The 13,430-nt window shown below is 40.8% G+C and overlaps 2 protein-coding genes across 14 annotated transcripts in view; one reads left to right on the top strand and one right to left on the bottom strand.

The window, feature by feature from the left end:
* Positions 1 to 3,149, top strand: part of ISM1 (isthmin 1) — a 78,227-nt gene extending 75,078 nt beyond the window's left edge. For all 3 annotated transcript variants that reach the window (XM_051846210.2, XM_002710968.5, XM_051846211.2), the window contains one exon: positions 1,765 to 3,149. In XM_051846210.2, the coding sequence (XP_051702170.1) occupies positions 1,765 to 2,282 (518 nt within the window). In that variant the 3' untranslated portion in view covers positions 2,283 to 3,149. The remainder of the gene's footprint in view (positions 1 to 1,764) is intronic.
* Positions 1 to 13,430, bottom strand: part of TASP1 (taspase 1) — a 504,811-nt gene that overhangs the window by 162,134 nt on the left and 329,247 nt on the right. The gene's annotated exons all lie outside the window — the stretch shown is intronic.

Genomic DNA, 13,430 nt, shown 5'->3' on the forward strand with positions numbered 1-13,430 from the left:
AAGGGAATTTGGAAGGTCTGTACCTGACTTTGTCACAGGTAACAGGGGGGCTGTCTGTGAGTCTTAACTAAGTCCTATGAGGAAAAGAAGTTCTTTGCAGAAAGCCCTTGTCCAGAATGCAAAGTGGGCAGAGGCTTCTTCATCTTGACTCCGTTCTATGTTCACAGTCTTGGGATTGGGTAAGGTTTGACTTCATCATTGGATGGGAAAATGCTGAGTCATAGTCTCTGCACACTCTTCCTGGTCCCAGTGGGATCCAACACCACCAGTTCCTTGCAGTGGTTACCTGTTTGATCCACACCCTATATGGGCTGCCCTCCTTTCCCCATCCGCTCGTCCACTCCCCTGCTCTGTCCTGGAATCACCTCCCTAAGAACCATTTTCTCTGGACTCTTTGGCTCCATCTAGGAGAACCCAAACTAAGAAAGTCACTAAATCAGAGGTCCCAGACTTGGATGACTTAGGGACCAAGAACATGCCCATGAGTGAAGGAGTTGGCATAGTCTGTGCAGAATTAGACCTCCTGCTCTGTCCAAAAAGGGTCACCATTCACCTGTTTATGGGAGCAGTTGTTCTTCTGGGGCAATGCAGAACCAGCCTGGATACATCTTTGGATTTTTCAAATGAAACCAGGAATACACATTTATAATTGCTGTCACCCAAGTCTTAAATATTAATGACTAATCAATATTTTTAATACTACAAGAGCCAAATACAACACCTCTGGAGGTGGGTTCTGACCCAAGGCTACAGGTTACTGGCCTCTGGCCTAAATATTAAGCTCCCTAAAAGTGAATGACACCGACTCCCTCCTCTCTCGCACATTTTATCATAGAAATTTGCATATGAAGTATCTTCAAAAAGTTTTTGTAAAATGCATATTATTGAAAACCATCGATTTCAAAGAAAGTCACCAAATTAAACATGTGTTTTAATTCCATTTTCTTGCAAACATTTTGAAGTACCCTCAAACAGTGATTGCTACGTGCTTAGAGTTACAATGTTGGGGGACTAGCCCCTTTTAAGCCAGTCAATGAGTGGCAAAAATAAACCTTAGTCCTCAAATATTCCTTTGAGGCGTTTTCCGTCACATCACCACTTATGTAGAGAAGGGAGTGAAAGCAGTCCTCAGAAGTACTCTTAACTTTGTGAGAGTTGATATTGTGGTTGTCATTACCTAGGAAATATCTGTGTGTGTGTGTGTGTGTGTGTGTTGTAGGTGCCTGAAAGATGTAGGGATAATATTATATATTTTCTCAAAATAAAAAAGAAGCAACTATAGTGATAATTAAATCAAGGTGATGGAGTGTGAGTAATCATTATGTATACGTTCTCTTTCCCATATGTCTGAGAATTTTTTGTAATATGAGGGTACTTCCAAAAATGAAATTAAAAGATATATTTATTTTGGTACAAAAAATTTGAAATTCACGCATAGTTTTTTTCATAATATACATTTTCCATGAACTTTTTGAAGACCCCTTTATATGAAGACTTCAAAAACTTGCACCAAAATAAACATCTTTTTCTTTTAATTCCATTTTCCACAAACCTTTTGAAGTATACCTTTGTGTTAACCGAGGCAGAACAGTCTTATAAACAAAGCAATTCTTAAAACTCCAGGGAGGTGAGAATGGCCATCCATGCCTCGTGGCTCTGGGTGCCCACAGGGTCCCTGCCTCTAGGGGGGAGCTGTTGACTTCACTGTCATCCTGCAAGCCTGGCTTTGCATTGGTAAAAGATTCTCTCTGTGACCTTTCTCAGACACAGACAGTTGTGAGCGATGGATGAGCTGCAAAAGCGAGTTCTTAAAGAAATACATGCACAAGGTGATCAATGACCTGCCCAGCTGCCCCTGCTCCTACCCCACGGAGGTGGCCTACAGCACGGCCGACATCTTCGACCACATCAAGCGCAAGGACTTCCGCTGGAAGGACGCCAGCGGGCCCAAGGAGAAGCTGGAGATCTACAAGCCCACGGCCCGGTACTGCATCCGCTCCATGCTGTCCCTCGAAAGCACCACGCTGGCTGCCCAGCACTGTTGCTATGGTGACAACATGCAGCTCATCACCCGGGGCAAAGGGGCCGGCACGCCCAACCTCATAAGCACAGAGTTCTCCGCTGAACTCCACTACAAAGTGGACGTCCTGCCCTGGATCATCTGCAAGGGCGACTGGAGCAGGTACAACGAGGCGCGGCCGCCCAACAACGGGCAGAAGTGCGCAGAGAGCCCCTCGGACGAGGACTACATCAAACAGTTCCAAGAGGCCAGGGAGTATTAACGAGACGGGGCAGAGGCGGAGAGATGCTGCCTTTGGTTTTGTGACGAACGCTCTGCACTGATCCGCCGGCTGGCACCCGGTCCTTCCTATCCGCCTGTGTGTATATCTGTATATACTACACGAGTATTTTTTATAAATCACTCTAGGGGTGCGCGCCGGCCTTGAAGCCATCCTTGCCATGTACAGTGCCTACAGACCTCCTCGAAGTCTTACCCCTCCCAGGGGCATGTGGGCAGGAAGATGGGAGGACAAAGAGGCCTGAGGAAGAAACCGGGAAGCACAGTGGGTGTGATTCAGGTCACACTCCAGGATCCGGTGTTTCCCAGAGAAGGGAAGGGAGAGAGAGACCAAGTTGGAAACGTTATGAGCAGTCTTTCTATATAACTTATTTAACACGAATGATGTGACTTAAGCTTAACCTTTTCTCTGGAGTTGTCCTTGGGAAACTCATCACTTCTGTGAGAGTTTGAAAAGAAAGGGGCTTAGGGAAGTGGGAGAGAAAGGGAAATTTGCAATGATTTCTTTAAAAATTAATAACACAACAAGAAAACACCCACCTTAAACCAAAATTTTTTAGTCCTAAGGCACCTTGCTGGAGTTGCAGATGCCAAAAGTCCCTTGCCTCAGTTTGGGTAGCAGTTGGGGGCGGGGGTTGTGGATATTTTTAATAGCAAACCTGAGGCCTGGTTTTAAATAGTCTTTAAAATAAAAGGCCAATATTAACCTAATTCTCTGATTTCACTAAAATGCCTCCAAAGAGTAAAATTTCTGCTTAGTAGGTTCAGAAGACAGCAGGAAGTTCAGACATAAAAACAAGGAGTAGCACTTTTCCAAAGGAAAAAGAAAAGGAAAAAAAAAAAAGAGAAATGAGACAAGAATATGGACTTCATTTCACTTATTTTAATACCATCTTAATTTTTTCTCCACCAATTTATTCCCAGTAAATAAATATAAAAGGGGTGGAAGGGCTGAAGTCTGGGAAACCCTAATTTTTATATATATATTTTAAGAAAGGGGAAAAAATTTCATTATTTTTGTAAAGTATTTATTGAGTCATTGGGTCTTGTGCATCAAGCAATTGTAAGATGACCTGGTTCTGAAAGGCAGAATTTAGGAGAATAAAGAGTTGGTTTTCTTGCAAACTCACTTGCAAAACTCCAGGAAAAGAGAAATATATATAAATATATATATAATAAAATCATCATAAAACGTGTTCTTGCATCCTTGATTAATCAGCTTCATGGATTAACACAATGTTGTGCATAGCATCTTTAGTACCAAGAGCATTTACCTGACTAAGAGGTTGAAGCTCATCAACACACACGTGATTTTTGCCTACTCAGAACTAAGAGAGCCAAACCCAGAGCAAAGGCTTAAGACAGCCCAACTGAGCAAGGCCACTTCTAGACAAAATTCCACAGTTGTAGAAATAAGTAGAACTACTCAACACACAGTTGATTTCTTTTCCAGATGAGAAAACCAAAGCTCAGGAAATGTAAACCACATTGGACGCACCTTGCATTTCTTAGCCCAGTGCTCTTTCTATTATAATCCATTTTGGGTGTCCTTACATTTTTGGTGTCTGATATTCCTGACTCTACTCTTAAGTTCTCATGATAAAATCCTGTTCTTATGTAAAAGCTCTTATTGTTTACATTGTAGAATGAATTATTTATACTCTGGATTGTGCTGGTCATCAGGAATTCACATTAAGGTCTATCTCTAATAATGGAACCGTTATTCTCATTAACTGAACTAGCAGAGAGATATTCAGTGGGTCTATATACCATGAAAGCAGATCGATTTTTAAAAACAGTTAAACTAATCTTTCTTTTTTACACAGTTGTTTATTTTCATCTACTTGAGAGAGAGAAAGAGACTGTTTTATCTGCTGGTTCACTCCCCAAATGCCTGTGACAGCCAGGACTGGGCCACCCCAAAGCCAAGGGCCTAGAACTCAGTCTGGGTATCCCACTTCAGAGGTAGGGGCTCAAGCATTTGAGCCATCTTCTGCTGCCTCTCACGATGCACTAGCAGGAAGCTAGATTGCAAACAGAGTAACTGAGACTCAAACTGCCACTCCAATATGGAACACAGATGTCCCAAGCAGCGGTTTAATCCACCGCAGCACGACACCCACCCCCAGAAATCTATTTCTCCACAGAGTTGGCTGCCAGTGGAATGCATAGTCTTCCCTAGTAGGACAAGTATTCCAGGAGAGGCTAGAGATAATGCAAATAGGACATGCAACTGAGTGATAAGGAGAGACAAAAATGTACTTCAATGAGGCCCTTTTTTTTTTTTTTTTTTTTTTTTTTTGACAGATAGTGAGAGAGAAACAGAGAGAAAGGTCTTCCTTCCATTGGTTCACTCCCCAAATGGCCGCCACAGCTGGCGCTGCACCAATCCGAAGCCAGGAGCCAGGTGCTTCTTCCTGGTCTCCCATGCGGGTGTGGGGGCCCAAGCACTTGGGCCATCCTCCATTGCCTTCCCGGGCCACAGCAGAGAGCTGGACTGGAAGAAGAGCAACCGGGAGTAGAACCCGGGGTGCCGGCGCTGCAGGCGGAGGATTAACCAAGTGAGCCACGGCACTGGCCCAGTATCTGTTGTTCTAATGGAGGAGTGGTATGTTATAAAAGCAGAAAAGATGGGGGAAAAGTTAATGCATTCAGAGTAAGAAAATACTATAGACAAAGACACAAAACTACTCTTCTGAAAACTTGGATGTGTAGAGTAATGAGCAGCAAGGTAAGAGTGGTGAGTTACGGAACCATATCTAAGGTAGTGTTTTGTTAAAGATTTAGTGCGGAATCTCATGGAAAACTGAGCTCCTGTGTACCACATTGAGAGTGCCTGATAAAACTAATGTTTTCTACAGGCTATGGGCCTTTTGATGTCAGATTTTGCTGTCTTAATGAGCTTATAGGTGGAAGGAAGAGTTAACTGGGGGCATAGGAGAACTCCTTGTTTCTGCCCAGCGAGAATATACCTGGTCTCCCATAAACGTCGGCATGGTCCCACACCACTGGAAATTGGCGGAACCATGATCTGCCTCTATCAAGATAAACTCATTTTCAGTACCAAAGTCCCAGGAGCCAATAAGCCATCCTCAGAAATCAAATCTTCATCACCCAAGGTATCCAATAAGACAAAGAAACCCTCATCTCATTCAACTCAGGACCCTGTGTTGGCCCCAGGCAATACCAGGTAATTCCCTCAGTGGATGGTGGATCAATTGCTAAGGGGCAGACTTTGCTCTCAGCAGCACAAGATGTATACAGTTTCACTTGCAGCATCCGTAAATGTGACCCTGGAGAGCTACTCACATGTCTCTCTTCAAATGTTTTGTTCCTTTGCCTCTCTGCAAAGTGCTCTTTTTCTAATAATCCACGGGGCCTCTTGAGGGCCCCATCTGAACACATCAACTATGGCAGAGATGGCCAAGGCCCTCTAGTGGCTACACATGGGAAGTGAGAGGAAGAGGCCAGGAAGTATATAACTTTCTCCCCTACACAATTCTAGCATCTACCATGATTATAGTCTCCCAAGCATTTCCATCTTTGTATCTAAAAGGGTACAATTCCCCATCCTAAATCTAAAGATCAAAGAATCAGTACCGTACTAGAAACCATTTTCTGAGCACATACTTTGTGCCTCTGTGCTAATCACTATACCATGGAAGGCCAGCATTATTATATCAATTTTACAGATGCAGAATAGAAACTAAGAAAGGTTAGTTAACTTACCTAGCATCATTCCACTTGGTAAAGAGCAGGGTTAGTAGAAACCAGTTCTTACTCTGATCACCAAGTTCTGGACTCCACACCTCTCCTAACTCTTCCTAAAATCCCTCAGTTCAGAGACTCACTCTGCCTTTGTTCAAGTTGTACAAAGAGCACCTGCCTTTTCCTATAAATGCTGGTCCTTGTTGAGATTAGTGTGGGCCACAGAGTTCAACATTTCTAGGAGATAATCCGCTCTGTGCATGATCGAGACTGTGCAAACCAAACATGTTCCTTTTGGAAAGTAATCAGCTGATAAGTAAATAAGTATATAATCTGAGATAAAGTAAGAGATAGAAAGCCAATTTTTTAAATTGAAAGGAACAGTGAAAGAAAAAGAGTCAGTAAGATCTTCTATCTAATGGTTCACTCCCCAAATGCCTGCAACAGCCAGGCCAAAGCCAGGACCCAAGAACTCATCCAAGTTTCCCATATGGGTGGCAGGACCCAAGTACTTGAGCCCCCATCTGCTTCCTCCCTGGGTGTGCATTATCGAGAAGCCGAATCAGAAGTGGAGGCAGTACTCAAACTTAGGTACTCTGATATAGGATATGGATATCCAACCTGTGAGTTAACCTGCTTAGGACACAACTCAGTGCCCTGAGCCAAATAAAAATTTTTGATCACAAATGTATGTTATTGAATTATTTAAGTTAATTCTAGTTGCTGTAATATACAACAAGTCTAATGAGTACTTTTCTGGTTAAGTGGCCCACCTCTAAGTGATGACCCAGAGACCAGGTTCCTCCTATGTTGTAGTTCTGCTATCATCAAGGTGTGACCCGGCACATGGCCCTGGAGAACATCTCTATTCCTGCTTGCTCAAAGGGTAAAGAGTGGGGAGAAGATGTGTGAAGATTTGTATAAGCCAGGTAGCAAAGTGCTGTTCATCACATCTGCTCTCTCCACAGCTTGCTATACACCATACCCTTCTATAAGGGAGAGCGGGGAACAGAATCCTGTTGGGGGCTGAGAAAGCAGAGCTTTCTGTGTGAGAACCAAGACAGTTTCTGCCACAGAGGTAGACCACCCATCATCTGATTACACAGGCAGAAAGAAAGACAGCCAAAAGCGTGCCCAAAGTAGTGAGCTCAAAGTAGCCAACATAAGAAGGCTTTCTTACCCCTCTATCATCTTCCACAGTGTGTTAATAGTGCTAGCTGGACCTGTTTCCTTATCTATAAATTGGGATAAAACTGCCTATTTTACCTACTTGGTGGCAGATGCTTTTAGACAGCCCCTTGGTACTTTCCATATTGGTTCAGACCAGCCCAACTTTGTACTGGCAGATCCTGCAAGTCTTTGCCTGATGTCTTTGTCTAGAGACAGTCCACTCAGCTTGCACAGAGACAGACTGGGAGTTTCAGGGAGCTAACACTGCCCCTTCCCCAGGATTACTGAATAATTGACAGGCACTTGGTGAGTGAGTACCCCAGACCCCTCACCCCACAAGGGACACAACTCTAAGGCATATTTTTTACCATTTACCTGCCCAGTCAAAATGAGCTCCAGGCACTCTTGGTGGTCACCTGTTTGGGAACACACACTTTATTGATTTTGTTCCTTTCCCACTGGAGTTTGCTCTAAGAATCTCCCAAATAAGCTACTTGCTCAAAAACTTCTTCCAGGGTGTGCTTCAGGGAGATCCCAAACCAAGAAGTCACGTCATGCTTTAATACTTATTAAGTGCTATTCAAATGTGAGCTTCCTGTTACTGTCAAAATGCTCATTTGAAAATGCAGTTTTACTAGAGGTGACAGATCTACCAAAAAAGGAAAATCAATCTCATTCTGGTGAGATAGGAACTCTGCTAGACTTTAATACAAAGGATGTTCAAAAAGCTCATGGCTCATACTATCAAAAAGCTGTGAATGGGTTTCAAATTTTTTGCACCAAAATAAACTTACTATCAATTCCAGTTTTCCGTGAACCTTTTGAAGTTTCCTAATATCATTTTTTACAAAATAAAAATAGAACCACAGTTTTTATGATTAAACTCAACAAACAGAAAATTACTGTACCAAATACCTCTAACAGTTTTAAACACTTTTTCTTGATTTTAGAATTTGTTTCCTGACTAATAAACCAGTACTGCTCCAAGGAGTACACTTTGAGTGGCAGTGCTCAAAACAGCTCAGCAAGTGATGCAAGTCCTCCAACAGCATCAGTTTTGCACTAACATAAGAAGAGTTATGAACAAGCTTTGCAGGAAGTGTGGGAGGGGAGAGGATAAGGGAGGGGTTCTCTCTTTGTCATGCATTTACAATTTCCAATGGAAAAATGTGTGGGTCCTCACCATTATGCCTGCACAATTTCAGACAAATTAAAGGCTTGTGTTAGTAATTACTAGGTGGGCATATGCAGAAACATACATCCTTCTGTACAGGTCCTGCATACAGTAGTGTAAATTAAGGCACAGTGTTTACAGCCACTTGCTTTTCTGAGGTTTAGAATGGGTTTACCATAAAGGTTCAGAAATAGAGGGACATTTTCTGGAATCAGAAGGTAAGATTTTCTGGAACAAATTTATGAGATTAGCAATTCTTTGTTGAACCCCAGCAGAATGACAAGGCTTAGATACAGTTTTTGATCTTTTTTTTGTTTTTGTTTTTTTGTTTGTTTGGTTTGGTTTTTCTTTTTTTTCTTTTTTCTTTTTTTTTTTTTTTTTACTTTTTTTTCTCTTTTGCATGTGTGGTTGGTTTTTTAGATCTCCATGTAGAGACTTGGAAATCCAACAAACAAGGTCAGTGTCTTGCCTGCAATGGCAAGAATAACATCATCCTTAACCATTTTAGTGGCAAAGAAATTGGTGGGAAACAGGATTGAGACACAGCTGCAATAGCAAAGCTGGGTAAGAATTTTATGACTTTGCTAATTTTCTATCTGTTCTGGGAGTAATAAATATGCCCTTATAGATAATCATGACTGCCCCAAAATGAAAAAAAAAATCTTTCAAATGGCACAGAAAACCCTTTCATTCTTGAAGCATGTAATTCATGGATGACTTTCAAAATGTCATGTTTGAATTGGGAGAGTAACATTTCTTGAATTAATCAGGCAGTTGATTCAAGAATATGACTCAAAGGATATAAAAATTTCAAGTCTGGCTTTCAAAACAGAAAAAAGAATGCTTTTTTCTACACAGTTAAGTTTACTTTTCACAAAGGTCATGGCTAAATCTTAGGTTCATTTGCTGTGGAAGGGAACAGACTAAATGAAGTATGCCTTTCATTTGTTGGCGTAAGGGAACAGTAGTGGATCTTAACAAGCTCCTTGCATTTTTACACCACTGGACTCCCAGTTTTAGTTTGTCTAGTTGTCTTCTCCTTTATTCTCCTCTACGCTTGGTTTTGGTGATACTTTTATGGTTTATTTGTTCATCTATTTATGTTTTGAGCTTTTTGTTCTACCTTTGGACAGCTCAGCAAATGGAGAAGGAGAAAGGCGGTGGGAGAGCAGCAAAAAAAAAAAAAAAAAAGATCTCTTTTCAAAGAGATGAAATTCTCTTGGGAGCCACTGAAAGGACTCACTAACATTACTGTAAGCATAAGCCAGGTGATCAGGTGATGTCTTTGAAAAGGGAAGACAGAAAAGATTCACACCTCTTCAAATTGCCCCCAGCAGGGCTGCTCAGTTGCCCAGTAAAGACCCAGAAGGGGTTTCCAAAGGTCTAAAGTTTCAGAGACCTTGAATCAAAAGAAACTGGGGTATTCTATGCTAGTTGCTACAGAGGGCAGGGCTTTCTGTCAAGAACATTTTAGGGTCCTCACTTTGGTATCCAAGTAAGTGGTGGCCAAAGTCACCTGCTCCTTGACTAAGAAATGAGCCTACCAACCACTGAGTGTCTCATGGGTGTTCCCACCTCTGGGATATGGTTAAGTGAGGTGGATAAGGAAAGCAAGGATGAAGTGCTGGGATGATAAAGACTGGTTCACACCACTAGCTAGCAATGAATGCAGAAAGGTAAAACTTGACGTAGACCTGGCAAACTTGGTTCCTCTTCTACCTTCTCTGCTGTTTGGATACCACACTATGCTAGTCACCTACATCACAGCTCATCTCCCACCCCTCTCCTGCACATTTTATAGCCAACTGGCCATCTATTGGGCCAAAAATTTTCAAGCATACTCTTTGAACATTTTATTGAAGTAGACACAAACTCAGAAAAGGGCATATGTGTTATAAGTGCACATGTGTTACAAGTGTGTAGCTCAATGAATTTGCACCAAGAGAACATGCTCATGTAACCACATTCATGATGAAGATCAAGAAGTGGAACATAAGGCTTATCAAAGAGAACTTTGGGGTGACAGAAATGTTCTATGTTTTGAATATTTTGCTCAAAATTCATTAAACTAGGCAATTTTAAAGGAAATTTCCGCATAAATAAATTTTATCTCACTACAAAATACAGTTGTATGTCCATTAATGACAGGGATACATTCTGAAAACTGCATTAATTGCTGATTTTGTCATGTGAACATAACAGAATGTAGTTACACAAACTTGATACTGTAGGTCACTCTACATGGCTTCTTGATGCCAGCATCACACTACATCACACAGCATACCATTTTACATAAGCTTTTTTTTTTTCAAGTAAATAGGAGTATAATATAAACCAGTTAATATCATTATATTTCTATATGACTGGCAACAAATTGGTTCACTTATAACATCACCAGAAACACATGAGTAACACATTATGTTATAACATTACAATTGCTATCATGTCATTAGGAGTAGAAATATTTCAGCTCCATTAAAATTTTATGGAACTACAGTCGTATATGCAATCTGACATTGAATGAGGGAGGCATCATTCTGTGGCACATGACTTGTAAATAAATAAGACATTACCAGCACTCTCTTGCTCCCTTCCTGTCGGTACCTACTCTTCACCAAGAATAATCAGTATCATGACACTTATATCTAATTTGTCTTGCTTGACTTCGGACTTTAAGTAAATGGAATCATAAAAGTATATACTTCTTGAGATCTAACAGTTTTTTTTCAACATGGTATTATGAGATTCTTCCTTACTGTTGCCTGCAGGAATAGATCATTCATTCTCACGGCTGTCTAGTCAATCTGTGAATATACCACATTTTTATTTAGCAAAGTCCCCATGGATGGGTATTTCGGTGGTTTTCAGCTTGGAGGCTTTATAAATATAAACATTCCAGGGTTTGTCTTTGGGTGTTCATCTATACACATTTCTATTTGGAGTGGAATTAGTAAGGCATAAGGCAAGTACATCTTTAGTAGGTACTGCCCAATAATTTTCCAAAGCAATTGTACTGATTGATGGTTTGTCCAGGAGTTTGAAGGTTTCACTTCTTTGATCAATCTTGATTCAGCCCTCTTCACTGAGTCTTCCCTGACCATTCTGCTCATTGGCCTTTTTAGTCTTCATATTGAAGTCACTATGTAAGTCTTGAGCACTACGTGCCTGTCTTGTCCACCATACTGCATGCTGGACACACAGAACGGAACTGACAAGAACTCTGTCATAGGTGAATGTCTGTCTGAGGTGATCGTACTGCTATGTGACTCAAATGCAACTCAGATGTTTGGAATACTGTAATAGGTAACATGCAGTGTGATAAGACTGTGATTAATAATTAGATTACTCCTTGTACAGTAGAAGCTGTCACATAGGAGGCTCCACCAATTTCACTCCTGGAGGTCTTTCTTTCTTCTTTTTCCATTAACAACAAATGGAAACAATTAAATTTTCCACCAACAGTTAAAGGGACAAAAAAAAAAAAACCATGCTTTGTTCATAACATAATACTGTCCATCCATTAAACCAAATGTTCTAGGACAATACATATCATTATAGAAGCGTCTCTCAAAAATGTGTAAAAGACAAAATTGCAAATGGGCATTGACTGAATGTTTGTGTCTCCCAAAATTCAAATGTTGAATACCTAACCTTGAGTCTGTGGTATTGGGAGGTGCTGCCTTGGAGAAGTAATTCAATTATGAATGTGGAGCCTACACGCGTGAATTTAGTGCCTTATTCAAAGGACCTCAGGAGCTCTCGCGTCTTCTTTGTGCCACATAAGGACACAACAAGCAGACAGCAGTCTGTAGCCCAGAAGAGGGCCCTCACTGGAAATGACCATGCTGGCACTCTGATCTCGGACTTTCAGTCTCCATGACTGCAAGAAATAAACTTCTGTTTTTTTATAAGCCATCAGTCCATGGCAATTTTGTACAATAGTCTGAACTAAGACAGTATATAAATTATTTTACAATTATTTTACAATTTCAATCATTTAAAAACACAGTTTAGGATGATGGCATGTCCGAACTCTGACATACATAATTAAAGTACTAAATTACGCAGAGGAAGGCTAACCACGGACTTCAAGACAACAGTTACCTACAGAATTATGGACAAAATATATCAATACATCAATAGACATAGAAATAACATCTAACAAAGTTAAACAACCTTGCATAATAAAACTCCGAATAAATTAGGCATAGAGTAATGCACTTCAGCACAAAAAGGTCTTGTATGACAAGCCCAAAAGTTAATATCATACTCAATGGTGAAAATTTAAAAGATCTAAGATCAGGAACAAGACAAAGAGGCTCACTCTTACTACTACTACTCAACACAGTCCTGGAAATCCTAACCTGTACAATAGCAAGAAAAGCGTCCAAATAGGAAACAAGAATTTAAATTGTCTATTTGTAGGTAATATGATCCTGACCTTATTTGGAAAACTCTAAAGACTCTACCAAAGACATTTTAGAACTAATAAACAAATTCAGTAAAGGTGCTGTATACAAAATCAACATTAAAAAATCAGTACCATTTCTACACACTAACAAAAACTGTCCAAAAAAGAAATCAAGAAAATATTTCCATTTAGAGTAGCACAAGCAGTTCAAAACCCAGCTGCCACACTTCTGATCCAGTTCCCTATTAATGTGCCTAGGAAAGCAGTGGAGCATGGCCCAAGTATTTGGGACCATGCACCCATGTGGGAGACCCAGACAAGGCTCGTGGCTCCTGGTTTCTGGCTTTGGCCTGGCCTAGCCCTGGCGGTTGCAATCATTTGCAGAGCAAACAGAGGATGGAAGATTGATCAGTCAACCTCTCTCTCTCTCTCTCTCTCCTTCTCTCTGCCTCTCCTTCTCTCTCTTTTGCTCTCTCTCTCTGTAACTCTGCCTTTCCAATAGCTAGATCTGTTTTTTAAAAACGAATCAACTTATCCAAGAAGGTAAAAAAAAAATGTACACTGAATTGTATAAAACATTAAGGAATGCAATTGAAGAAGACACAAATAAATGGAAATATACCTTGTATTAATGGGTTGGAAAATGAATATTGTAAAAAAAAATCCAT

This window comes from Oryctolagus cuniculus, chromosome 11 (genome assembly GCF_964237555.1).
Source record: "Oryctolagus cuniculus chromosome 11, mOryCun1.1, whole genome shotgun sequence".
NCBI lineage: Eukaryota > Metazoa > Chordata > Mammalia > Lagomorpha > Leporidae > Oryctolagus > Oryctolagus cuniculus.